General features: G+C 39.6%; 3 protein-coding genes across 4 annotated transcripts; 2 read left to right on the top strand and 1 right to left on the bottom strand.

Annotated features, from left to right (window-relative positions):
- The first annotated feature begins 373 nt into the window (after positions 1–373).
- paqr4b (progestin and adipoQ receptor family member IVb) lies at positions 374–5114 on the top strand. The gene is made up of 3 exons (XM_058407036.1): positions 374–539; positions 2439–2657; positions 4617–5114. The coding sequence occupies exons 1-3, from the start codon at positions 374–376 to the stop codon at positions 5048–5050; spliced, it is 819 nt and encodes a 272-aa protein (XP_058263019.1). The 3' UTR covers positions 5051–5114.
- A 1129-nt stretch (positions 5115–6243) lies between these two features.
- Positions 6244–11779, bottom strand: pelo (pelota mRNA surveillance and ribosome rescue factor). 2 transcript variants are annotated; one of them, XM_058405410.1, is made up of 13 exons: positions 11575–11777; positions 10430–10522; positions 10179–10329; positions 9806–9896; positions 9527–9690; positions 9115–9175; positions 8861–9022; positions 8710–8756; positions 8552–8625; positions 8361–8432; positions 8183–8257; positions 7398–7429; positions 6244–6769 (listed from the first exon to the last, which is right to left on the bottom strand). In XM_058405410.1, the coding sequence occupies exons 1-13, from the start codon at positions 11613–11615 to the stop codon at positions 6675–6677; spliced, it is 1158 nt and encodes a 385-aa protein (XP_058261393.1). In that variant the 5' UTR covers positions 11616–11777; the 3' UTR covers positions 6244–6674. The 2 variants fall into 2 exon arrangements, 1 of the variants encoding a protein (XP_058261393.1); XR_009206279.1 differs by lacking the exon at positions 8552–8625 and having other exon boundaries at positions 6663–6769; positions 11575–11779.
- A 1273-nt stretch (positions 11780–13052) lies between these two features.
- On the top strand, positions 13053–18572 carry ppp1cab (protein phosphatase 1, catalytic subunit, alpha isozyme b). The gene is made up of 7 exons (XM_058407068.1): positions 13053–13466; positions 14160–14291; positions 14481–14711; positions 15426–15530; positions 16010–16233; positions 16494–16628; positions 17535–18572. The coding sequence occupies exons 1-7, from the start codon at positions 13412–13414 to the stop codon at positions 17649–17651; spliced, it is 999 nt and encodes a 332-aa protein (XP_058263051.1). The 5' UTR covers positions 13053–13411; the 3' UTR covers positions 17652–18572.
- The last annotated feature ends 2987 nt before the right edge of the window (positions 18573–21559 follow it).

Raw genomic sequence — 21559 nt, 5'->3', positions numbered from 1 at the left:
GAAGAGCAAAACATGCCAAAAAGATCATTATGCAGAATAAATAAAAGGCTAGACTGACCGTTGGATTACTACCTAGAGGTCAGTGTGCGGAGCACTCTAAGCTTTATCCACACTAAATACAGGTGGAGGAAGGGGAGTGAACTTGTCCAGGATGCCTCACTGCAAGTCCTGAGTGATAGATCAGTCATAAGTGAGACTCAAATCTCCAGACTTGATGGACACTGAGAGTGCACAAGTGCAGTGGTGTTCATCCAAAGCCATGGATTTGTTGAACTGTACTTTCAAAGCCTATGGATCTGTAATAAATGGTTCATTTGCTGCGTGACTACTGTTTGGTGTGCTTGATGGCTCTGAGAGTTGCCCTGGAACAACAATGGTGTTTTTCACTGTACCGAAACTCCTGGACTTTAAGAATTCTCCTCCACACCTTCAGTTCAACAGGTACGTTTTGACCGGATATCGCCCTGCGGCCACTTGCACAGGATGCTTATGGAGTCTCTTTTACCTGCACAATGAATTTGGAAACATCTACACGCACGGTAAGGGTACAGAACTTCACTGATGCCTTTGGACTGATCTTTCTTTGGACAGTTTTGTGGAAATTGGAAGTTTTTTTCACCATTTGCTATTAAATATAAATCCTTATGCTGTTTTTGCAACTGTCAAACTTTTTTGAGCATTCTGGCATAATAGTTATGCATTTATGGTTTTCTGAAACACTTCTGAAACACTTTCTGAAACACTTCAGACATCCTATACTTTTACTTTATTTAATTTAGGATTCCATGCTTTTTTTTGCCTGCAATAGTATACACATTTTATAGTTTTACACTTACACATAGTAAAAAAAAAAAAAGTCAAATTCATTGCAAATTTTACACAGATCACTTCCTCATGTCTCAAGAACATTGGCTAACACACTAATGTGTGTAAATGGCATTAGGTTGGATTAGCACTAAATCTGTGTGGGGGGAATATAATTAGCGTGTAATCGCAGGACTCAGCACCCACAGCATAAAACATTGAAACGCCAGTTATTAAATTAGCATGATGGCTAATATTTCTTTGCCAGCTAGCAACGCAGTCATGTTTGGTTTATTTAAGCTTAAAAAAGTTGTAAAAATATATATCTTTATCACAAACAGGCACAAGGCATAAACCAAAGATTCCATCTGACTCCTGACGCTTAATTTGTCTGAGTTCAAAAGTTGTGCTCAGGTTTGGTTAGCGGTCAGTGCTAAGTAAAATTACAGTGAAATCTAGACATTTTCTCAGTAACCTACAAACATATCTGAGGTAAACATTGATGCTCCTGATCATTCTGAATTGTTTTCACTGTTGTTGCACTTTCACTTTACACGTTTATTAACAAACAGCTACGTGCTACCTAGTGTAATCGGTTTGCTTGGTGTCCATCTCCAAATACAGTTACATATGTTCACAATGATATTAGAATACTGGATTAAAACATACTTCAATTAAATAAATAAAACCTAATAAAACAAATAAATAAATAAAATAAATAAATAAATAAAATAAATAAATAAAACCTAATAAAACTATCAAAGACTAATATTACTTGAGAGTATACATTTCTTCAAGTGTACTTTACAAATGTTAGCATATAGTAGTACACTAGCATACGTCTCTCCAAGTACCTCAAGACTAGCTTCGAAAACATAGATTAGAGAGTACTTCTTTCAAAATATATGTATATGAAAACTGGATTTCTCCAAGTGTGTATTTGAATGTTTGTAATAAATCTGACTAAACATGATTGAAAGTCAAGAGGAAGGTTTTCTATATGTGAGAAATTTACAAGATAGCAAAAAAACTCCCATTATTTTCCCATTGATCTTTGTGCTGTCTAGTAGAGATCTACATGGCTATTAACAACTCTTTCTGTCTCAAAACTATAGCTATTAGTAACTCAAAGTAATAATATTCGCAGTACTTTTCGAAACGCTTGTGAGTTAACGGCAGTGAACACTGAATTCACTGGTATTACATCACACTATGGTCGAGTGCAAAAATGCTTTAAGATTACTTTTAAGAATTAGGTCATAATATCTGGTTTGAGGTGAGAAATCTGGAGAGTTCACTCGGCTGACCTTGACCAGCCCTCTTTAAGCACATTACAGTGATTAAGAACATTAAGCTTCCATACAGGAGCAGGATTACCTACATGTCCATGATGTGCACTTCATCTTGAATGTGTGTTCAGGGTTCTACACCTCCACTCTTGGCTGTTCTAGCATGGCATCTGGGTATTAATTGTGCATTTCACTGAGTGCACTAAAAGTGGCTAGTGCACTATGGAAGGACATAATTTTAGGACACTTTTACATTAACATACACTTTAACCACACTGCAGATCTTCTTGCTATATAGATAATTTATGCTAGACTTTACGAAGGTCCTTCTGGTCTTTCCTACAGGTGTTCCTTTTGTTTGCTTTCTGCTGCTTTTGCCTCTCAGCATTCCCTGGTCCGAAGTGGATGACCAGTGGCTTTGCTTTGTGCACTATCTAGCCTGCCTCTCTCCCACCATTGGCTCTGTCCTCTATCACATCTTTATGAATCATGAAGGCGGAGCTCGAGTCTATGATGCCCTGCTCTGCTTCGACATGTTCGGTGTCTGCCTTGTAAACACTCTAGGTGAGCACATTTTTGTACTTTGAACTTTGAACTTCAGCCGAGCTCTTGAACCAGTCGTGTTTTATTTGTCTAACAGTTTCTGAAATGAAAGAGAGATGTTTAGTACGTGGGTATGTGATTTATTTTAAGGTTTTAACACTAACAACAATAAAATAATTTCACATTCACACAGCATGCCATTGTGCCACACTAAATATATATATATACACTATATTGCCAAAAGTATTCGCTCACCTGCCTTGACTCGCATATGAACTTAAGTGACATCCCATTCCTAATCCATAGGGTTCAATATGACGTTGGTCCACCCTTTGCAGCTATAACAGCTTCAACTCTTCTGGGAAGGCTGTCCACAAGGTTTAGGAGTGTGTTTATGGGAATTTTTGACCATTCTTCCAGAAGCGCATTTGTGAGGTCACACACTGATGTTGGACGAGAAGGCCTGGCTCTCAGTCTCCGCTCTAATTCATCCCAAAGGTGTTCTATCGGGTTGAGGTCAGGACTCTGTGCAGGCCAGTCAAGTTCATCCACACCAGACTCTGTCATCCATGTCTTTATGGAGCTTGCTTTGTGCACTGGTGCACAGTCATGTTGGAAGAGGAAGGGGCCAGCTCCAAACTGTTCCCACAAAGTTGGGAGCATGGAATTGTCCAAAATGTCTTGGTATGCTGAAGCATTCAGAGTTCCTTTCCCTGGAACTAAGGGGCCAAGCCCAGCTCCTGAAAAACAACCCCACACCATAATCCCCCCTCCACCAAACTTTACACTTGGCACAATGCAGTCAGACAAGTACCATTCTCCTGGCAACCGCCAAACCCAGACTCGTCCATCAGATTGCCAGATGGAGAAGCGCGATTCGTCACTCCAGAGAACACGTCTCCACTGCTCTAGAGTCCAGTGGCGGCGTGCTTTACACCACTGCATCCGACGCTTTGCATTGCACTTGGTGATGTATGGCTTGGATGCAGCTGCTCGGCCATGAAGCTCTCTGCGCACTGTTCTTGAGCTAATCTGAAGGCCACATGAAGTTTGGAGGTCTGTAGCGATTGACTGCAGAAAGTTGGCGACCTCTTCGCACTATGCGCCTCAGCATCCGCTGACCCCGCTCCGTCAGTTTACGTGGCCTACCACTTCGTGGCTGAGTTGCTGTCATTCCCAAACGCTTCCACGTTCTTATAATACAGCTGACAGTTGACTGTGGAATATTTAGGAGCGAGGAAATTTCACGACTGGATTTGTTGCACAGGTGGCATCCTATCACAGTTCCACGCTGGAATTCACTGAGCTCCTGAGAGCGACCTATTCTTTCACAAATGTTTCACAAACAGTCTGCATGCCTAGGTGCTTGATTTTATACACCTGTGGCCATGGAAGTGATTGGAACACCTGATTCTGATTATTTGGATGGGTGAGCGAATACTTTTGGCAATATAGTGTACGTAGCTGCTGTTAAAAAATGTGTTAATCTGACACAGAGTTCTTGCACTTTCATGTTTTAACAATTACTCACATTCACAGAAATAGCTCACATTGTCACAAAGCACAAAAAAACACCTTTCACCTTCTCTCAAGAATTTACACAGAAACCTATCAAGTCCACAGAAATCTGCAGAAAATTCTCTGACATTTGCACAGACCACTCAAAAATCACATAGAATCTCTCAAAACATTCACCTTCACACAAAATACTCTCTTATTTGCACAAAATGCACTTTGAACAAAACACTCACATTCTAACAAAGCAAGACTGCACAAAACGCTCTTACTTTCGCAGAAAACATTCACATTTACACAAAACAGTCTACTGTTTCCATATATTGCTTTCACATCACACAAAAAACCTTTACATTTACACAAATTGCTTTTACATTCGCACATACTCTAATATTTGCACAGAATACTCACACAACAAGCTCACAGTCCACTCTTTTCTTGCTCTGTTTGCTTATTTACCTGCAGGTGCTTTGCCAATTGTGCACATCACTCTCCTGTGTCGACCCTGGGCACGCCATGCTGCCATGTTTGGCTACGTGCTCTTCTCATGCCGCGGTGTCCGTGATGCGCTAACAGCTCAGAGCGGTGCTCGACGTCTGCAATCGTTCGCCTTCCAAGCCTTGTTCCGGGCTTTCCTGTTTTTCCTGCGCTGGTTCAAACTCGGCACAGGAAACCCAGAGTCGCTCCATCTCTATGTCATCATGGATGTGCTGGCATTGATGGGTGGCCTGGTCAACGTGTTGCGGGTACCTGAGCGCTTCAGCCCTGGCACCTTTGACTACTGGTTCAACAGTCACCAGATCATGCATATAGCAGTCATTCTGGCTATAATGTACCTGCACTGGGGCACCATGGAGGATTTGGCTTGGCTGAAAGGCTACCAGTGCCCTCCGAAATGAACATAACAATAGCTAGTACCTACTAGGGCTGGAGCAATATGAAACATAAAGTATAGGCAACATTACTGTCTTCAGTACACCGTTCATTGCAGTGGCTCAGAGGATGAAGTTGTCCCATGAAAATGAACTAAATGAAGTTGATGATTTGTCTGGAATATTAAAACTACTGCCTAGGCTGTATTCAGAAATGCGAAGGAATTTACTCACGCCTGAAGTTTGCATAAAATGCTGCCTTATAAGAGCCCTTAATTTGTCTGTCCTACATATTTCATAATCCATTAAAAAATGGTCACCAAAAATCCAGCGGGTGACAGAGACGTTTCTGTATGAATTTACCAGTAATTATTCTGACTCAGGATTTTATTTCTTCTGTCTTGGAGATGCCTAATATACCATCTAACCATCACAGATTTTTTTCTATCTATCTATCTATCTATCTATCTATCTATCTATCTATCTATCTATCTATCTATCTATCTATCTATCTATCTAACACAAGGTAATCTGACAGGATACTAAGTGAATTGTCTTATTCCCTAATGGTTATCTTCACGTCTAATGCTAACTAGTCAGCTAACATGAACTCGTGTTATCTGAGATTTCCAATATTCATAAATGCCATTATTCGCCATTGCTAATTGCTATTCAGTTTGCTAACATGCTAATGTGACAGGATTTGGAGGTCATATTCCATAACGTTCATTATCTTCACTTCTGTTGATAGCTAGCTGGCTAAACTGAGTTATTTTGACAAGCTTCTGACAGGATTCTAAATCTTCACACATGTAAACATCCCTGTTCATTTCTAGCCAGCTAGCATGAGCTAACATGGAAGGATTTCTGAGATGTTTAATATTCAGAAATGCAATCATTACTCACTACTAATTGCTAGCCAGTTAGCTAACAGTTAACCTGATAGGAATCGAAGTGAACATTGAGGCCATTCTGTATTGTGTGCATTAGCTTTACTTCTAATGCTAGCTAGGATTGGATGACATAAATAAATAAATTCCTCACTGCTAATTGCAATTCAGTTAGCTAACATAGGCTAACCTGACAGGATTCTGGGAGAATTTTGAAGTCATGTTCTATAAATATAAATTCTTTTATCATCACTTTACTTCTGATAAGATACTTGCCATGTTCACGTGGTTAACATTCATGCACAATAAATCCAACAGGACTTTCTTACATTTTTCAAATGCTGCAGCTGTTTTATTGAAAGTAACATGTTCATATTATTTACAGTCGAAAGTAAAACAAAAGCTACATTTGCTCAGTTTATTCTTTCCATTTCTTTCCTTTTGGCACCCCCAAAAAATTCCAAATAATTGACATCCTTCTTATTAATAAGGATTTTATAGAGTTAAGCAATGCTTTTTTAATCAGCTGGTTACTGACTAAAGGGTGAAGTGCTGAATTTATTCCTTGAATCTTTGAATATTTTACTTTTATATTCACTTGTTTTATTATATTGTATCAGTCCACCACTTTTGATGGTTTGACCATATTTGGGTATTAAAGGCACGTTTCGTCTAGCTGTTATAATGATGGAATAGCTATGTTTAAGTTGTGTTTAGTGAGGTGTTTGTGGTGTTAAATTTCATGTTGGATGTTCTTTCCATCAATCTTCATCGGAGCTGCTGTTTTCCTCAGCGTCAGAGAGATCAGCAATGGGGAAGCGCAAGATGGCTGCCACGCCACTAAGCTGATTTAACTCTGTAAGAGACAGAGACAGACAGAGAGAAACAGACAGACAGAGAGATAGAGAGAGAGAGAGAGCGAGAGACAGACAGAGCGAGAGAGAGGTACAGATGAATGTGATGAATAACATGCACAGGTTTGACAATAGAGAGAGAGAGAGAGAGGTACAGATGAATAACATGCGCAGGTTTGACAATAGAAAGAGAGACAGCGAGAGAGACAGAGAGAGACAGACAGACAGAGGGGGGGAGGTACAGATGAATGTGATGAATAACACGCAAAGGTTTGACAATAGAGAGAGAGAGAGACAGAGAGAGAGAGAGAGACAGAGAGGTACAGATGAATGTGATGAATAACATGCGCAGATTTGACAATAGAAAGAGAGAGAGAGAGACAGAGAGAGAGAGAGACAGAGAGATAGAGAGGGAGAGAGGTACAGATGAATGTGATGAATAACATGCGCAGATTTGACAATAGAAAGAGAGAGAGAGAGAGACAGAGACAGAGAGATAGAGAGGGAGAGAGAGGGGTACAGATTAATGTGATGAATAACATGTGCAGGTTTGACAAGAGAGAGAGATTATTTATTTCTACTTTTTTTTACCAATGTAAAGTGTAGAAATGTAGAACAGGGATTACTTACGTTCTCCAGAGACATGCAAGCTTGAAAATACCCTTCAGAAAAGAAGTCAAAATAAAAAATAGAAATAAGTTAGCAGGAAAAATGAGATTACCAAATTACTTTTTCATCACATTCATTCTACTTTACTGTAAAATCAGGATTTCACAACATCCAGAGCTAAATAGCTTTAAGTAAAAACATGGTGACATTCACCATCCAAGCTCACAGAGGAGCGGAAGAAGCTCCCGGACACTAAATATTATTTAGGAAACTATATACTATTTCATTAAAGTAAATACATTTTTATCCATTAAAAGTGAGGCTGTAACATAAACCGGAGGAAAAAAGTAATGAACACAATACAGAATACTGTTCAACATTATCCTGTTCACAAATTATCACAGCTTTTAACGTGGATCCTGTCAGAAACGTAACTGCTACATCGGCTTATGCTTCGTAACCATGGCAACGTACCATGAATAATAGGTTTCCTGCTTCCTGCATTTGCTACTCGATGAAAATGGGATAATTATGTAATTATACTAATGAATTTGAATTACAGTGAGCAGTGAAGGAATGGGTTCAACAAAAGCAACGAGAAGAGAGTGAAAAGATGTAGCCATAGCAACATTTGTATAATAATAATCTATTGATAGTGATATGGTAGAACATTAGCTCAGTAGGGAGGAGAGGAGTTTTATATCGTATCACATTGAGAAGGTGTGTCATTTAAGCAAGAATACTGCCTGAGCAGTAAGGAAGTTACTGCCTTAACATCTGACCTCTAATGTAAAACTTTTTTTTACCTGACTGTTCCTCCGTTGTCCCTCACGTTATCCACAAGACGGACATATCGGCTCCGAGTAGCTATGTCTTGATGTCTAATACAAAGGCCATAGAATGCTTCAGTTAAACCACGTATGCTCATTTTCCATGCTGACAGGAGCTATGCTAATGTAACAGAAACACTAATGTGTTCGTCACCTGAACAGTGTGTCGCTGATCAATAGGATGTCCACGGCTAATGCTTCGCTCGCTCTTTCCACGTGTGCCAGTCTGTGTAAAGAATAATAATGACGGAATACTTTTTGTTACACAAGAAGATAATCTGATCTGTCCTTCTCCTTCAATCTCACACACACATTACAGAGAACGAGAATAAAATGTTGGCTGACCCGTAGAAAGCTCGATCAGGTTCATGTTGCAGCATCTTGTAAAAATCCTCCAAAGCTTTTACCTCACCTGCAGCCTATACACACGCACACAAAGATTTTAGTGGTAAACTATAAAATGACTATAGGCTCTGAATTACATACAACCCAGATGATAATACCTTCGTATCAGACAGACGACTTGTGACGGTCGGATCAGACAGAACCTCTGTGGAAGCAAAATGAAACGTTTTAAAAAAATTAAACAGTATTTACGTATTTTATTCAGTGTTTTTTTTCCATGTGGTGTGCTAAACAAGTGCTAACGCAAACCTTTGAGAGAGTACTTGTGTCCGGATGATGCGTGCACTAGCATGAATTTGGACCTGTTCTCCAGAAGAACCTTGCACTCCTGCCTCACCGCTTCTTTGAAGAGGTATGTGATGAACTGATCTTTAACAAAACCCGGACTTGCCACCAGTATACACTTCACCACTGACAGAGAGAGAGAGAGAGAGGTATAGATGAACGTGATGAGTAACATGCGCAGGTTTGATAGTAAAACATCCTACAAACTCAAGCCTCACCGTCGAAGTTAAAGTGTCTCAGAATTCCCTGCATGACAGCTTCATAGAATCGCTCCAGGGCCTGAAACGGTAAAAGAAGTGTTAAATTCTGGATTCTGATTGTCCAGAACCAGAGAAAAGTTGAATGGTATTTCTACAACATTCTACTGAAGAGTTGTTCTTGTAAAGACCAATTTTTCCCTGTTGGTGGTGCTAGAGGGCTTGTTGTGAGGGTAGCTGAGACTAATTTTCCCCTTTTTGGAAAATTTGAAGGGTCTATAGGTTGCCATATATATATATATATATATATATATATACACACTAAAAACTGTACTGTATTTTTTCCTTATTTCCTAGGAGTCCTATAGTTTTGGACTCCTGGTCCAGCATTCCTTTTCTTTGTCTGTTTTTGTTTTTTGTACTCAGTCTTGACCTTTTCATGCTGAGCGCAGCTTCCCCTCCTCTTGCGTGGAATGGTGACCTCCACTTTGGCTCGCAGCAGTGTCATGGCCGGAGTCACCAGCACCAGGTTGGCCAGACCTTCCTGCATCACCACAGCTGCCACGTCTGCTTTCTGTGCGGGGTCACACGCCTGCTCTGTGGGGTCAAGGGTTAGAATCACTAAGCAGCACTCGAACACATTAAATGCATTTGTTTACAGCACTAGTTGTAGCAACTCTGTTACTAATAACTGCATTCTAGAGAAGTTTACCGATGCGGTCAAGCACCACGCTGTCCCACGATTTCTTTGCAAGAGTGAACTTTCTGTTGAGCTCCAGCTCGATGGTGTGGTACGCACCCATCTGACCAATCAAACAAACACACACACACACAGGTGAAGGAGGAAGTGATTTCTTACAGAAGTGTGAATTAGACTTTCACATAGAAAAGTGAATACACTGATTTTGAATTCTGGATTCTGATTGGTCAGAAGTTGTTGATTACTTTAATATAAAGAGCAGCTATAAACAGATCAATAGTGCGCTAAAGGAACGATTTCTAAGATACATGACTGTCTCATATGGCTTGGACAACATTTTCAGACCTTTATAAGGGTGCCATTATTAATGAAACATAAGGCAGACCTTGACATACTGGTTCTCCTCAATGTTTGTGCCTTTGACTCTCAGCTGGCATGCCTGTGAGTCAAAGTCGATGGTTTCGACGCAGATGGTGAGCATGGTGCGCACTCGCGAGCTTCCCACGCTGCCCGTAGACGACTCTGTCTGCACCTTCCTGTTTGGGACACGATCAGGATCATAAATAACAGAACTACGTCCTTAGTCAAGCATGTAATAATGAAGTGTGAGCTAATGTGTGCATGGGGCTATGGTACCTGATGGTGGATGCTCTCAGGCTGTCGCCCACTTGCACTAGATTATAAGTGTGCCACATGTCCTCCGCCTCCTCGGGGATCAGCGTCACCTGACTGACAAATACAATTTCAGCAACACACAAGACAGATGTAATTAAAGAATAAACCACGATAACACTGACACATTTTCATTATTAAGGATCAATCCCAAACTGCCCCCTAGTGCATTACAAAAGGTACCAAATACAGTCTTTTACATCCTGCACCTATATGTCTAATAATAAAATAATAATAGCTCCCTACTTCCTATACATGTGCACTCCATGGTATCAAATTTCATCATAATCATCATCATCGTCATCATCCGACATAGTGCACTACATTTCCTAAACAATAATAAGTTTGGATTCACCAGGCTCTGTCCCAATATCTCACTATTACCTAATCAAGGGCAGAGCATGAAATCCCATTTCTAGACACTGTCTAATGCTAGCTATGTCACTATGTCACATCCATCCATTTTCCTAATTAGGGTCACGGGGATCTGCTGGAGCCTATCCCAGCACACATTGAATGAAAGGCAGGGGTACACCCTGGACAGGTCGCCAGTCCATCACAGGGCTACACATATAGACAGACAACCACACACACTCACACTCGCTCCTACGGGCAATTTAGAATTACCAATCAACCTAATTGAACTGTGGGAGGAAACCGGTGTACCTGAAGTAAACCCACACAGGCATGGGGAGAACATGCAAACTCCACACAGAAAGGCCCCTGACTGTTCGAACCCAGGACCTTCTTGCTGTAAGACAATAGTGCACAACACCTAAGCCACCATGCTGCCCCTTAAGGGAGTTATTGTTCCAATAATTGACATAAAGTGAAATAAATGCGGATTAGGCTCCATTACAAATAGCTCCCTCCACAGTACATAGTGCACTGTGTGTCCCATAAGGAAGTGACCAGGGAACAGCTGTGTTTGGATCACACCGGTAAACAAGTGCTTCCAAACTTCAACAAATCCTTCACAAGATTTTCACACTACGTAGTGCGGATATCTCATATGTCCTGTATCACTCTGTAGATTGCACACTATATGTAGTGCACTAGATGTGTGTTTGTGACACGCGTCCACATTTTCACTTGTCAAATGCACTTACCCGGCATTATCCTTCTCGATGTCTTTATGAATCAGCTTCATACTCGCTCGATATTCCTCTTAGTCTATAATATTACTGCAAATAAAAGTTTAAGCGTGTTAATCCATTGCTTTCATGTTTTTCGATCGTTTTGGTTGACACATCCCCCGGCCATCGCTCCAGAATGAATCACCGACTGGTCGAGCTGTCGCGGAGGTGTTGCGTCATCCGGAAGCGACATCAAGCCAGAAGCCGGAAATAAATTAAACTCTCCTGTGTGTTTCATTGAAAACCAGTTTAAAACGCTTTTATTCGGCAAATACTTAATATGCAAACAGCATATTAATGATAACACATGTGATCTACAGTGTACATGCATTCTTACGTTCCATGGCTTTGTGTATGCATGAGAATAAACATAACACATATGCTTAAAATACTTTCCTGTATAGAGATGTTTATTTAAAATCGATGTCTCCATTGTCAGTGCTTTGTAATAGACACAAGTAAAGCAGTAACTGTTACAACACACGTGTACGTGTGTGTATGTGTGTGACTGAGAGAAGAGACATGAAAAATATTTCATGCCGTTGATTATTTCCTACACCATCTACCCAATGAGATTTATCCCTCAACCCTTTTTTTATTTTGTGTAAAGTACAATAACTGTAAATGTTCCATTGGGATGAATAAAGTATCTACAGCTCTGGGGGAAAAAAGAGACCACTGCAAAAAAATCAGTTTCTTATGTTTTTTTCTTACAGGTGCATGTATTGGTGAGATGAACAGTTTTGTTTTTTTAGTTTTTTAGTTAGTTTTGTTTGTGAACTGCTGACAATATGTCTCCTAAATTCCAAATATAACTATTGTTATTTAGAGTGTATATTTAAAGGAAATGACAACACATCAAAATAACCCAAGATCATGCAGTATTTGCAGAGCTTTAATAACTCAGATAAAACAAAATGCAAATAAATTGTAAACAAATTGTGTTATTGCTTTGGCTAAATAACATTAAGAAATCAGTATTTGGTGGAATAACCCCGATTTGCATGTGTTTTGGCTCCACGATCTCCACCAGTTTTTCACATTGCTGTTGGGGAAGTTTTGCAAACTCTTTTTGCAAACAGCTCCCCTTTGTGACCATCCATCTTCCTCTTGATGACATTACAGAGGTTTTCAGTAGGGTTCAAATCTGGAGATTGGGCAGTGGTCTCTTATTTTTTTCTAGAGCTCTATCTATCTATCTATCTATCTATCTATCTATCTATCTATCTATCTATCTATCTATCTATCTATCTATCTATCTATCATAATGAAGCACGTTTGATTAGTACACATACGCTGTCATTACTTTAAAATGTAATACGAAATCTAAAATGTTATTGGACAATAATCAGCTTCAGCTGGTGACAGTAAGAGTTTTGATATATTTATGCAGCCATTGTTGTAAATTGACGCAACCGGAAGTGATACAACCACAGAGAGCCCTAAAGCGGTAGGTGAGACCGGAAATGGGTATGACGCGCTAGCTGTGCAGACGGCGCTGTGTTTTTTTTAATACGGTTAACTAGTAAAAACGACGAGAATTAATATTAATTGAACATCGATGCTGTGAGTTAATCGAACTGGGTTATTACGTGTACAAGTATCTAGTTCTGTTAGCTCTGTTTTTTTATTTTTAATAGTCCTTTTAACGTTTTTTTATCGTGAGAGAGTGTGTGTGTGAGTGAGCTAGCGCGAGGCCGGGTGTGCGCGAGCTTCCTCCTGTTGCTGGCAGGTTAGCTTGCTGGCTAAATTCTGAGAAAAATCTTTCAGGTATAGAGGAGAAAAATAAAAGAAATAAAACACGAAAAAAATGACCGAATCGGACAAATTAAACATCGATTCCATCATCCAGCGTCTTCTGGAAGGTAAGTAGCTCTTTCGAGAGATACGTAAATCTTGGCTTTTTCCTCTATCCGTCCTTTCCCTAGCTATATATATATATATATTTTTTATATATAATATATATATGCTTAGCGCTTAACGGAGTCTCAAACACACCCGCGCTCACTACATCAGTGCGCTACACTGGCCCTGGATGTGCATCCTACCTAGTGCACTCCGAGTAATAGTGAAGGGAGTTTGTGATTCGGTCTTTATCGAGGAGAATGGCGGGCGCGAGGCTCATAAACCCTGAAAGTGACTTTCATTAAGGTGTCTTATATTTTATTAAAAATAACAGACTGCATATCTATATCTATCCATCCATGCCTCTCCCTCCCTCTCTCTCGTGTGTGTGTGTGTGTGTGTGTGTGTATATATATATGTATGTATATGTGTGTGTGTGTGTGTGTATGTATGTATGTATGTATGTATGTGTGTATATATATATATATATATATATATATATATATATATATATATATATAATATATATGTGTGTGTGTGTTTGTATGTGTATGTATGTGTATATATATGTATGTGTATATATATGTATGTATATGTGTGTTTGTGTATGTAGTTTTATTTATTAAAAATAAAACTGGCTGCATGTCCTATATCCATAAATCTACCTCGATCTATAAAAATCCTTTAAAATGATTTTTTTTTACCCTGACTAGTCAAAGGCTCCAGACCCGGTAAAAATGTGCAGCTGACTGAGAATGAAATCCGTGGGCTGTGTCTCAAGTCCAGGGAGATTTTCCTCAGCCAGCCCATCCTTCTCGAGCTGGAAGCACCCCTGAAAATTTGTGGTAACCTCTTCTTCTAATGTCAATTCTTTACACGATGCATGAAGTGATTGTATACACGAATAGTACAATAATCTAATCACATGATCCCCTTATGCGACTATTACATTATTTATATGCATGTCTGCCTCCCATACCACGAACTTTGTTAATATAATGAAGCATCATCGTCTCTGTTTTACTTGTTTTTAGGTGATGTTCATGGTCAGTACTACGACCTGCTCAGGCTGTTCGAGTATGGTGGATACCCCCCGGAGAGCAACTACCTGTTTTTGGGGGACTATGTGGATCGAGGAAAGCAGTCTTTGGAGACGATCTGCTTGCTGTTGGCCTACAAAATTAAATACCCAGAAAACTTTTTCCTGCTGAGAGGGAACCACGAGTGTGCCTCCATCAACAGGATATATGGCTTCTACGATGAGTGTGAGTGTGGTCGCACCCTGCACATTTACTACAATTTACTCTGTTTCAGTGTACGAAAGTAGACATCAGGATTGTGGTGGTGATCTTTTTCCTCACAATCTCGCTTTTTGAACAGGATTAGCTCTTGTAATTGCTTGACCAATACTGCTGCACAGCTTGAACATCTTTTTAGTGAAACATAGCAGTAACCCTAACTACATGAGGGTGCCATGAGCTCTTGTCAGTAGAAGGCTCACCCAGCCAAAGCAGAGAAGAGACTGTGTACTGTTTTTTTTTTCTTTTCCCTCTTTTTTTTTTTTTTTTCTTCTCTCTTTTCTGGGTTAGTTATTTCTAATAAGCAATTGTTTTTGAGGAATACCTTTTTAGTTTAATCCATGTATTTTTTAAGCATAATATAGTCTATTTCTTGTAATTATGTGAAAGTTTGTTTTCTTTCCCAAAATGAGAATTAAAGATTAGTGATAAGGACTTGGTGATAACAGCTTACATCACCTTGTAACCATGGAAACATTCATGGTTGAACAAAACTTTGGAATTGTATTTTGGTGTGATCTGAATGTTACGGCATTACAATTTCAGTAGGTTTATCAGCTGATGCCTTACCTAGTTGATATATCATTTGGGTCATCAAATGTACTAGTTTTTTAACTGATTCAGTAGATTTGCGGTGAGATGTTTCTCATCCAAATTTTTCATGTTTGTTTTTAATTGCAGGTAAAAGACGCTACAACATTAAATTGTGGAAGACTTTCACAGACTGCTTCAACTGTCTACCTGTGGCAGCCATCGTCGATGAGAAGATTTTCTGCTGCCATGGAGGTAAAGTATAACCCAAGGTCCTCTAAGGTGCTAGAAGGCTTGTTCAGTCTCACTGTTGCCTGAGAGAGTTGACAGATGTCTCTGACTAAACCTTTGTGTTGAGGCTATTTGCATACTTTTCCTCACCCTACAGCATGGTTTACATGTAATCCTTGCGGAAGCGAGATATACAAGGCCTTCATGGCCTACATTTTTAGAAGGATCAGAAAGACAAAGCATTTTTTTTTAACCTGTGGATCAGATCACAGCTTGCATGTTGAGCAAAGAAAACAAACATACACTACTGGTGAAATGGCTCTTTAATTCAGCTAATAAAGGAGAATTTACTTACCATTAATTGCCATTAAAGTGAAACGCATTCCACAGGACATGTACAGCTTATAACCAGCTTTTTGTGATTGTGATGAGCATTAGGGCAACACCATATCTTTCTTCAGACAACTCTTTTTTTCAAGTTTGCTTTGTACCTGCTGTTTCAGGCCTGTCTCCAGACTTGCAGTCGATGGAGCAGATCCGGCGTGTGATGAGACCCACGGATGTCCCGGATCAGGGGCTGCTGTGTGACCTGCTGTGGGCCGACCCCGACAAAGATGTGACTGGCTGGGGCGAAAACGATCGTGGCGTCTCTTTCACCTTCGGCGCTGATATTGTCGCGAAGTTCCTGAACAAACATGACATGGACCTCATCTGCAGAGCACACCAGGTCTGACTCTCAAGCAAACAAGATTTATTTATTAAGCATTAATAAAAGTAATAGGTCAGCAACTTTTGTTACTTATTGTATATAGTTTGGTAAATATTTGGTATTTTAATAAAAGCACATCACTTAAATAGATTTAATGTGATTTAATATTTTCAACTGGCAAATTTTTATATTTTTTAGAATTTTTATAATTTATGAATTTGCTGATGTTTGTGTGCATCATTTGATGGACCCCTGTGTGTGTTTGTGCGTGTGTTCAGGTGGTGGAGGATGGATATGAGTTTTTTGCAAAGCGGCAGCTGGTGACTCTCTTCTCAGCCCCAAACTATTGTGGCGAGTTCGACAATGCAGGTGCCATGATGAGCGTGGACGAGACACTCATGTGCTCCTTCCAGGTATTTAAAGTCCATCACTCCCCATTTTCCACTTCTGAGCAAATAATGTAGCCTTTTGTAGTCTTTGACTCAAATTTGTTCCAAGTGTATTCGTCAGTGCTGTTTTTCACTTTGGAGTGTCGTTGTCATGATATGAAATGGTGGCCCATGTTATGATGGAGCTCTACACTGACACCCAGTGGTTATATAGTCACATTTCTGCTGTTTTGAATCTGTGCATTTATTTCTGTGCACTTCATTTGTTTGCTTGATGTACATTATTATCCTGAAATGCAATATAAACAACACAGAAACCCATAAATTGAGACAAATAAAACATCATTTAATTATGACTAAAGAAATTGCAGCATATGAACAGGGGCTGGGCGTGGCTGTCTGCACATAGCCGTAAACCATGAACAAATGCCCCAGTCGAGGGAAGATTCAGCTGCTAATAACATAAATTAGTAAATAGTTTATTACCTTCATTGTTCATTGCATGCTCCCGTTCGTCTGGCAACATTTTTTGGGGTTTTAGGGCGTGGCTAGATTCAGATCTGTGACATGCGAGTGCTTTGCAGTTCATAGGTCCATCAGAAAGCCTTTGATTAAAGTCAGCGTGTCATTAGAGCGCTGGTGTTTTCTCTTTAAATCACACTTAAAAAAAATTATTATCCAAGTCTGACTGGTGTCATCTTTTTTTTCTCTTTAACAGCATAGTGACCGTTTCACTTGGCTTTATTTAAGCTTCAGACCTGATTTTATTAAAAGAAAAAGACATTTCTAGGTATCTTTGCTTTTGAGCATGTTCATTATGGTTAAGTCATGACATGAAATACGGTCATTTAAATCTTTAATTACAGGGCCTAACTACTCTTTACACTCCAATAATGTAAGATTTTGTGTCTTTGTCCTTCCTTTTCTCAGATCTTGAAGCCTGCTGACAAGAAGATGTTGGCATATAGCGGTGCTGGAGCGTATGGATCCGGCCGACCCGTTACACCACCAAGAAATGCTGCCAAGGGAGGCAAAGCCAAGAAATAGCCCAAACCCGCACACAACACACACTCACGTGCACACACTGTCTCTTCCTCTCCTGCTTCTTTCAGTCTACCTCTCCTTTTATTCCTTGTCTTTCGCATTTTTCCCTCTTCTTGCTGTGAATGTTGGTTTTATTTTTTTTATTTTATTTTTTTTTAATTTGACCAATCATGAGCGCAGTAGTATTTTGTGTGTGTTGCGTTTGCGGGATGTGTGTGTGTGTGGGGGGGGGGGGTTGGTAGTTTAAGATCCCTTTATCTTTACCTTCTATCACTTTTCTTCATCATAGATGTATAGAAATAAACACAAGTCCCTTTTGGGGATTTTTTTTTTTTTATTGGACCTAAGCAATTTTCCCCTCTTGAGTCTCAGGGTCCGACACACCTTTATCTCCTGAAGCAATCGCTATAATTGTATGTGCGTGTGTGTGTTTTATCACTGCCACTCTTAAATGTGAAGTGTGTATGTTTCCTGTTTCATCAGCAGACAGATTGCTGAAGTTTAGGACAAGATATGTGTGTATTTTTTTATTCTTCGGCTTAAAACTTGCGTAGACGGGCCGGGCCAAAATTGACCCATTTGTACAAAATATCTTTGGCATTCTTGCGTTTCTCTTCACGTATACTTCCTTTACTGATGTGAGCAATCAGCTTTAATGTCTCTTTCAGTAGGGATCTTTTCAGCATCATACATTAGATTTGTACAGCGCGTTTACTTGAATAAGAAAATCTCTTCCTTGTTTTGTAGTTATTCATGAACTTGGACAATAAAGTGAGAATCTCTTACAAGAAATAATGGATGAATATGTATTTGGTTTTGTTTCACAGGAATTGTAAAATGATGGTGTGCAATTAATCAGACATGCAGTATATGATGGTTGATGATTATTTTTATCTAAAGAAGTAAAATACATACAATACTCAACTCTTTCTTAATTTTTTTTAAAAATAATCCTCTCCTTGTGATATTTATTGCCAATTAATGCATAGGGTACTGTATAGTTTGGGATCTATGCACAAATTTAGCCACACCCTGATAATTGGTGCATAAACTCTAGCAAGCATGTGGCCATGCAATCTTCATTCACAAATACTGACCGCTCAGTGCCTTTAAATGCTCAGTTTCTTTAAAAGTTCTAACCAGTTCATTCAACAGCCGTTCCATTGTCATCATAGGTCACGTTTTTCCCAATTCTAATGTTTGATGTGAACATTAACTGAAGCTTTTGACCCATGCATTGCACTGCTGCTGCATAATTGGGTAATTCTAATAAAATGGCCAGTGAGTGTATTACCTTTTTATTTATTTTTTTGTATATAGCTTTTTGAGTTAAAACCCGAAGTGTAGTTTTAGAAACACTTCTGTACATATGTAAATATGATGTACTCCATGCTTTGAAGGTGGATTTCCATAATGTACATGAACAAGACATGTGATATTAGCTATAAGCAGCAGGTCCTTTCCCCATGATAATGTTTATGCTGATAGTGCACAGTTATTCCTATATCCCCCGTAAGCTTTTTATTTATTATGGTAAGGGTCATGGCGGATCCAGAGCCTGTCTGAGGAACACTGGGAGCGGGGCAGGAATATACACCCTGAATGGGATACCAGCCCATCACAGGGCACCATGCACACACAAGCATTCACACACTCATTCACACGTAGTGGCAATTTAGAGTCATCAGTTTTTGGAAGGTGGGAGGAAACCCACATGGACACAGGGAAAACATGTGAAACTCCACAGACTGTAACTTGAGCTCAGGATCAAACTGAGGTCCCTGCAGCTGTGATGTGGCGGAGCCACACACCTCACGGTTAAGAAGTAAGGGAGAAAGTCCATGCCTGAAGCACCACTTTCCTTTTCAGACCACTTCCTGTAAATTCCCTTTCCCAAAATCCCTTGTTTTGTCCAAGTGAGCTTCCACACCACCATCTATCCATCTCTAATCAATGTTTAATAACTACACAACAATCCTAAATGCTGGTCTCTCACAAAGCTGCCTAAGTTCTCCCCTTTATGACAGTTTCATAGCTTCAGCTTCATGTCACTCAGCTGTTGGCCTGGTTGGCACTCACAAATGAAATATTCTTACACTGATTATTTCCATTACAGTTTAATACTCTGTGATCAATAAAAAGAAAACAGCAATGCAAAATTGTAGTATCCAATAAACCAACCCCTTATAACAAAATGCCTACAGTTTTGAAATTTGGTTAGATTTACAAAATCGCATACGGCTTCACTTTCTAATGCTTTTCAGGTAAAAAGGCAAAACTTGTCTCTCCAGGGTACATTCTAAAGCTTCCTTGAAGAACTCTATAACATACGGTTTCCCTTGCAGGAAGCACCTAAAGAAGACTTAAAGAAGCCTAAGGATCCTTCTAATAGTGTATTATACATTATCATTTTAAGACAGATTTAATGTTGGCAGAATTTATTGGACAGTGGGTTGGGGTTTTAACAAAATGGTCATAAATTGTCTTAAGTCTTCTAGTCAGGGTGGAGAATGCTAAAACAAAATCCTTTATTGGCTCAAGCCTCCTGGACTGCTGAAGTCTGATTTATTTTGGTCTTTAGGTCATAAGGGTCTTTCTTGGACCTGTATAGCCTTTTGACACTGTTGAAGTGTCATCACTAATAGCGAAGTAATTTTGGATTTTCAGTAAATGGACAATTTCCTGGCTCAGTGGTAGGTTTCTTGCCTACCATGCGTAAGGCCCGGGTTCGATCCCCAGCCACTGGATGCAGTGCTGGTCCCAAGTGCGGATGAAAATGAGAGGGTTGTGACAGGAAGGGCATCCGGCATAAACCCTGTGCCAAGTTGTTGTGTGGACCACTTGGTCTGCTGTGGTGACCCCTCACACACATAGGGAGCAGCCGAAAAATCAATGAAAATAAATAGGCAATGTGTACCTCATCATCTGGCAAAGAGTTCAAAAGCTAGCTTGATTTGTTGAAACAGGATTTAGCTTTTTCTAATCTGGCATGCCTAAAATACCAGCTAATGGGATCATGGAAACCTAAGACAGAATGTGCTAAATGTAATGTTGTGTGCTCCTCCTTGGCAGGAAGTTAGCACTGAAAAAAAAAGAAGAATCAGGGCAGCTTCTGACACTTCTTATTGGTTTGCAGACTCTTGATTTAAGCCTTGACTTCAGCTTCACTGCAGGAAATGGAGTCTAAATATCAGCTATTATTGAGTAAACAACAGCAATGCTGATACACCTCATGAGAAAGCTACATTTACATAGATGAACTGCTATTAAATCATATTTATGCTCTTTAAGGTGTCAATTTTTTTGAGTGTCAACATATAATCAAGTTCAACTGGCTGTCAACAGCTAATAAATTCTTGTCTGGGCATGCCTAATAAATCCTAGATCCTTGATCGTAAAAATGTCATCTTTGGGTGTAAGCGTTCACACAACTGAGATTTTGTTCAGTAGCAATTGGAAATAATTTGATCAAATGTATAAACCTGGCATCTCACTACAGTTTCAATTCCAGCTTTAGACTGGACATAAGGCAGGAATTCTCTCAGGACAGAATGTGCACATTTACTGAATTAAGACTACTGAGATTTCACCTCCCGCCACAGGAAGCATGACTCCTGCCCAATCCCACAATTCACAAAAATCATTTGTACCCACCTATGATGTTTTCTATTTGGATCTATACTCTATGTCCAATAGTATGTGGATACCTCTCCATATTTTTCATGACAGGAATCTGTCCTGTATGTGCTTGATGAACATCCTGCTCCAATGTTGGTCCCACCTTTACTGTTATGACAACATCTGACTCTTCTGACAAGACATTCCACTTGATTTTGCAGTATGGTTATGGACATTTGTGCCTATTCAATGTTAAGAGCAGGTGAGAAGTCACACAGTCAGTATTCCAGTTT

This window comes from Hemibagrus wyckioides, linkage group LG13, assembly GCF_019097595.1.
Source record: "Hemibagrus wyckioides isolate EC202008001 linkage group LG13, SWU_Hwy_1.0, whole genome shotgun sequence".
Taxonomy (NCBI): Eukaryota; Metazoa; Chordata; class Actinopteri; order Siluriformes; family Bagridae; genus Hemibagrus; species Hemibagrus wyckioides.
This window is presented reverse-complemented; position numbering and strand designations above follow the sequence as displayed.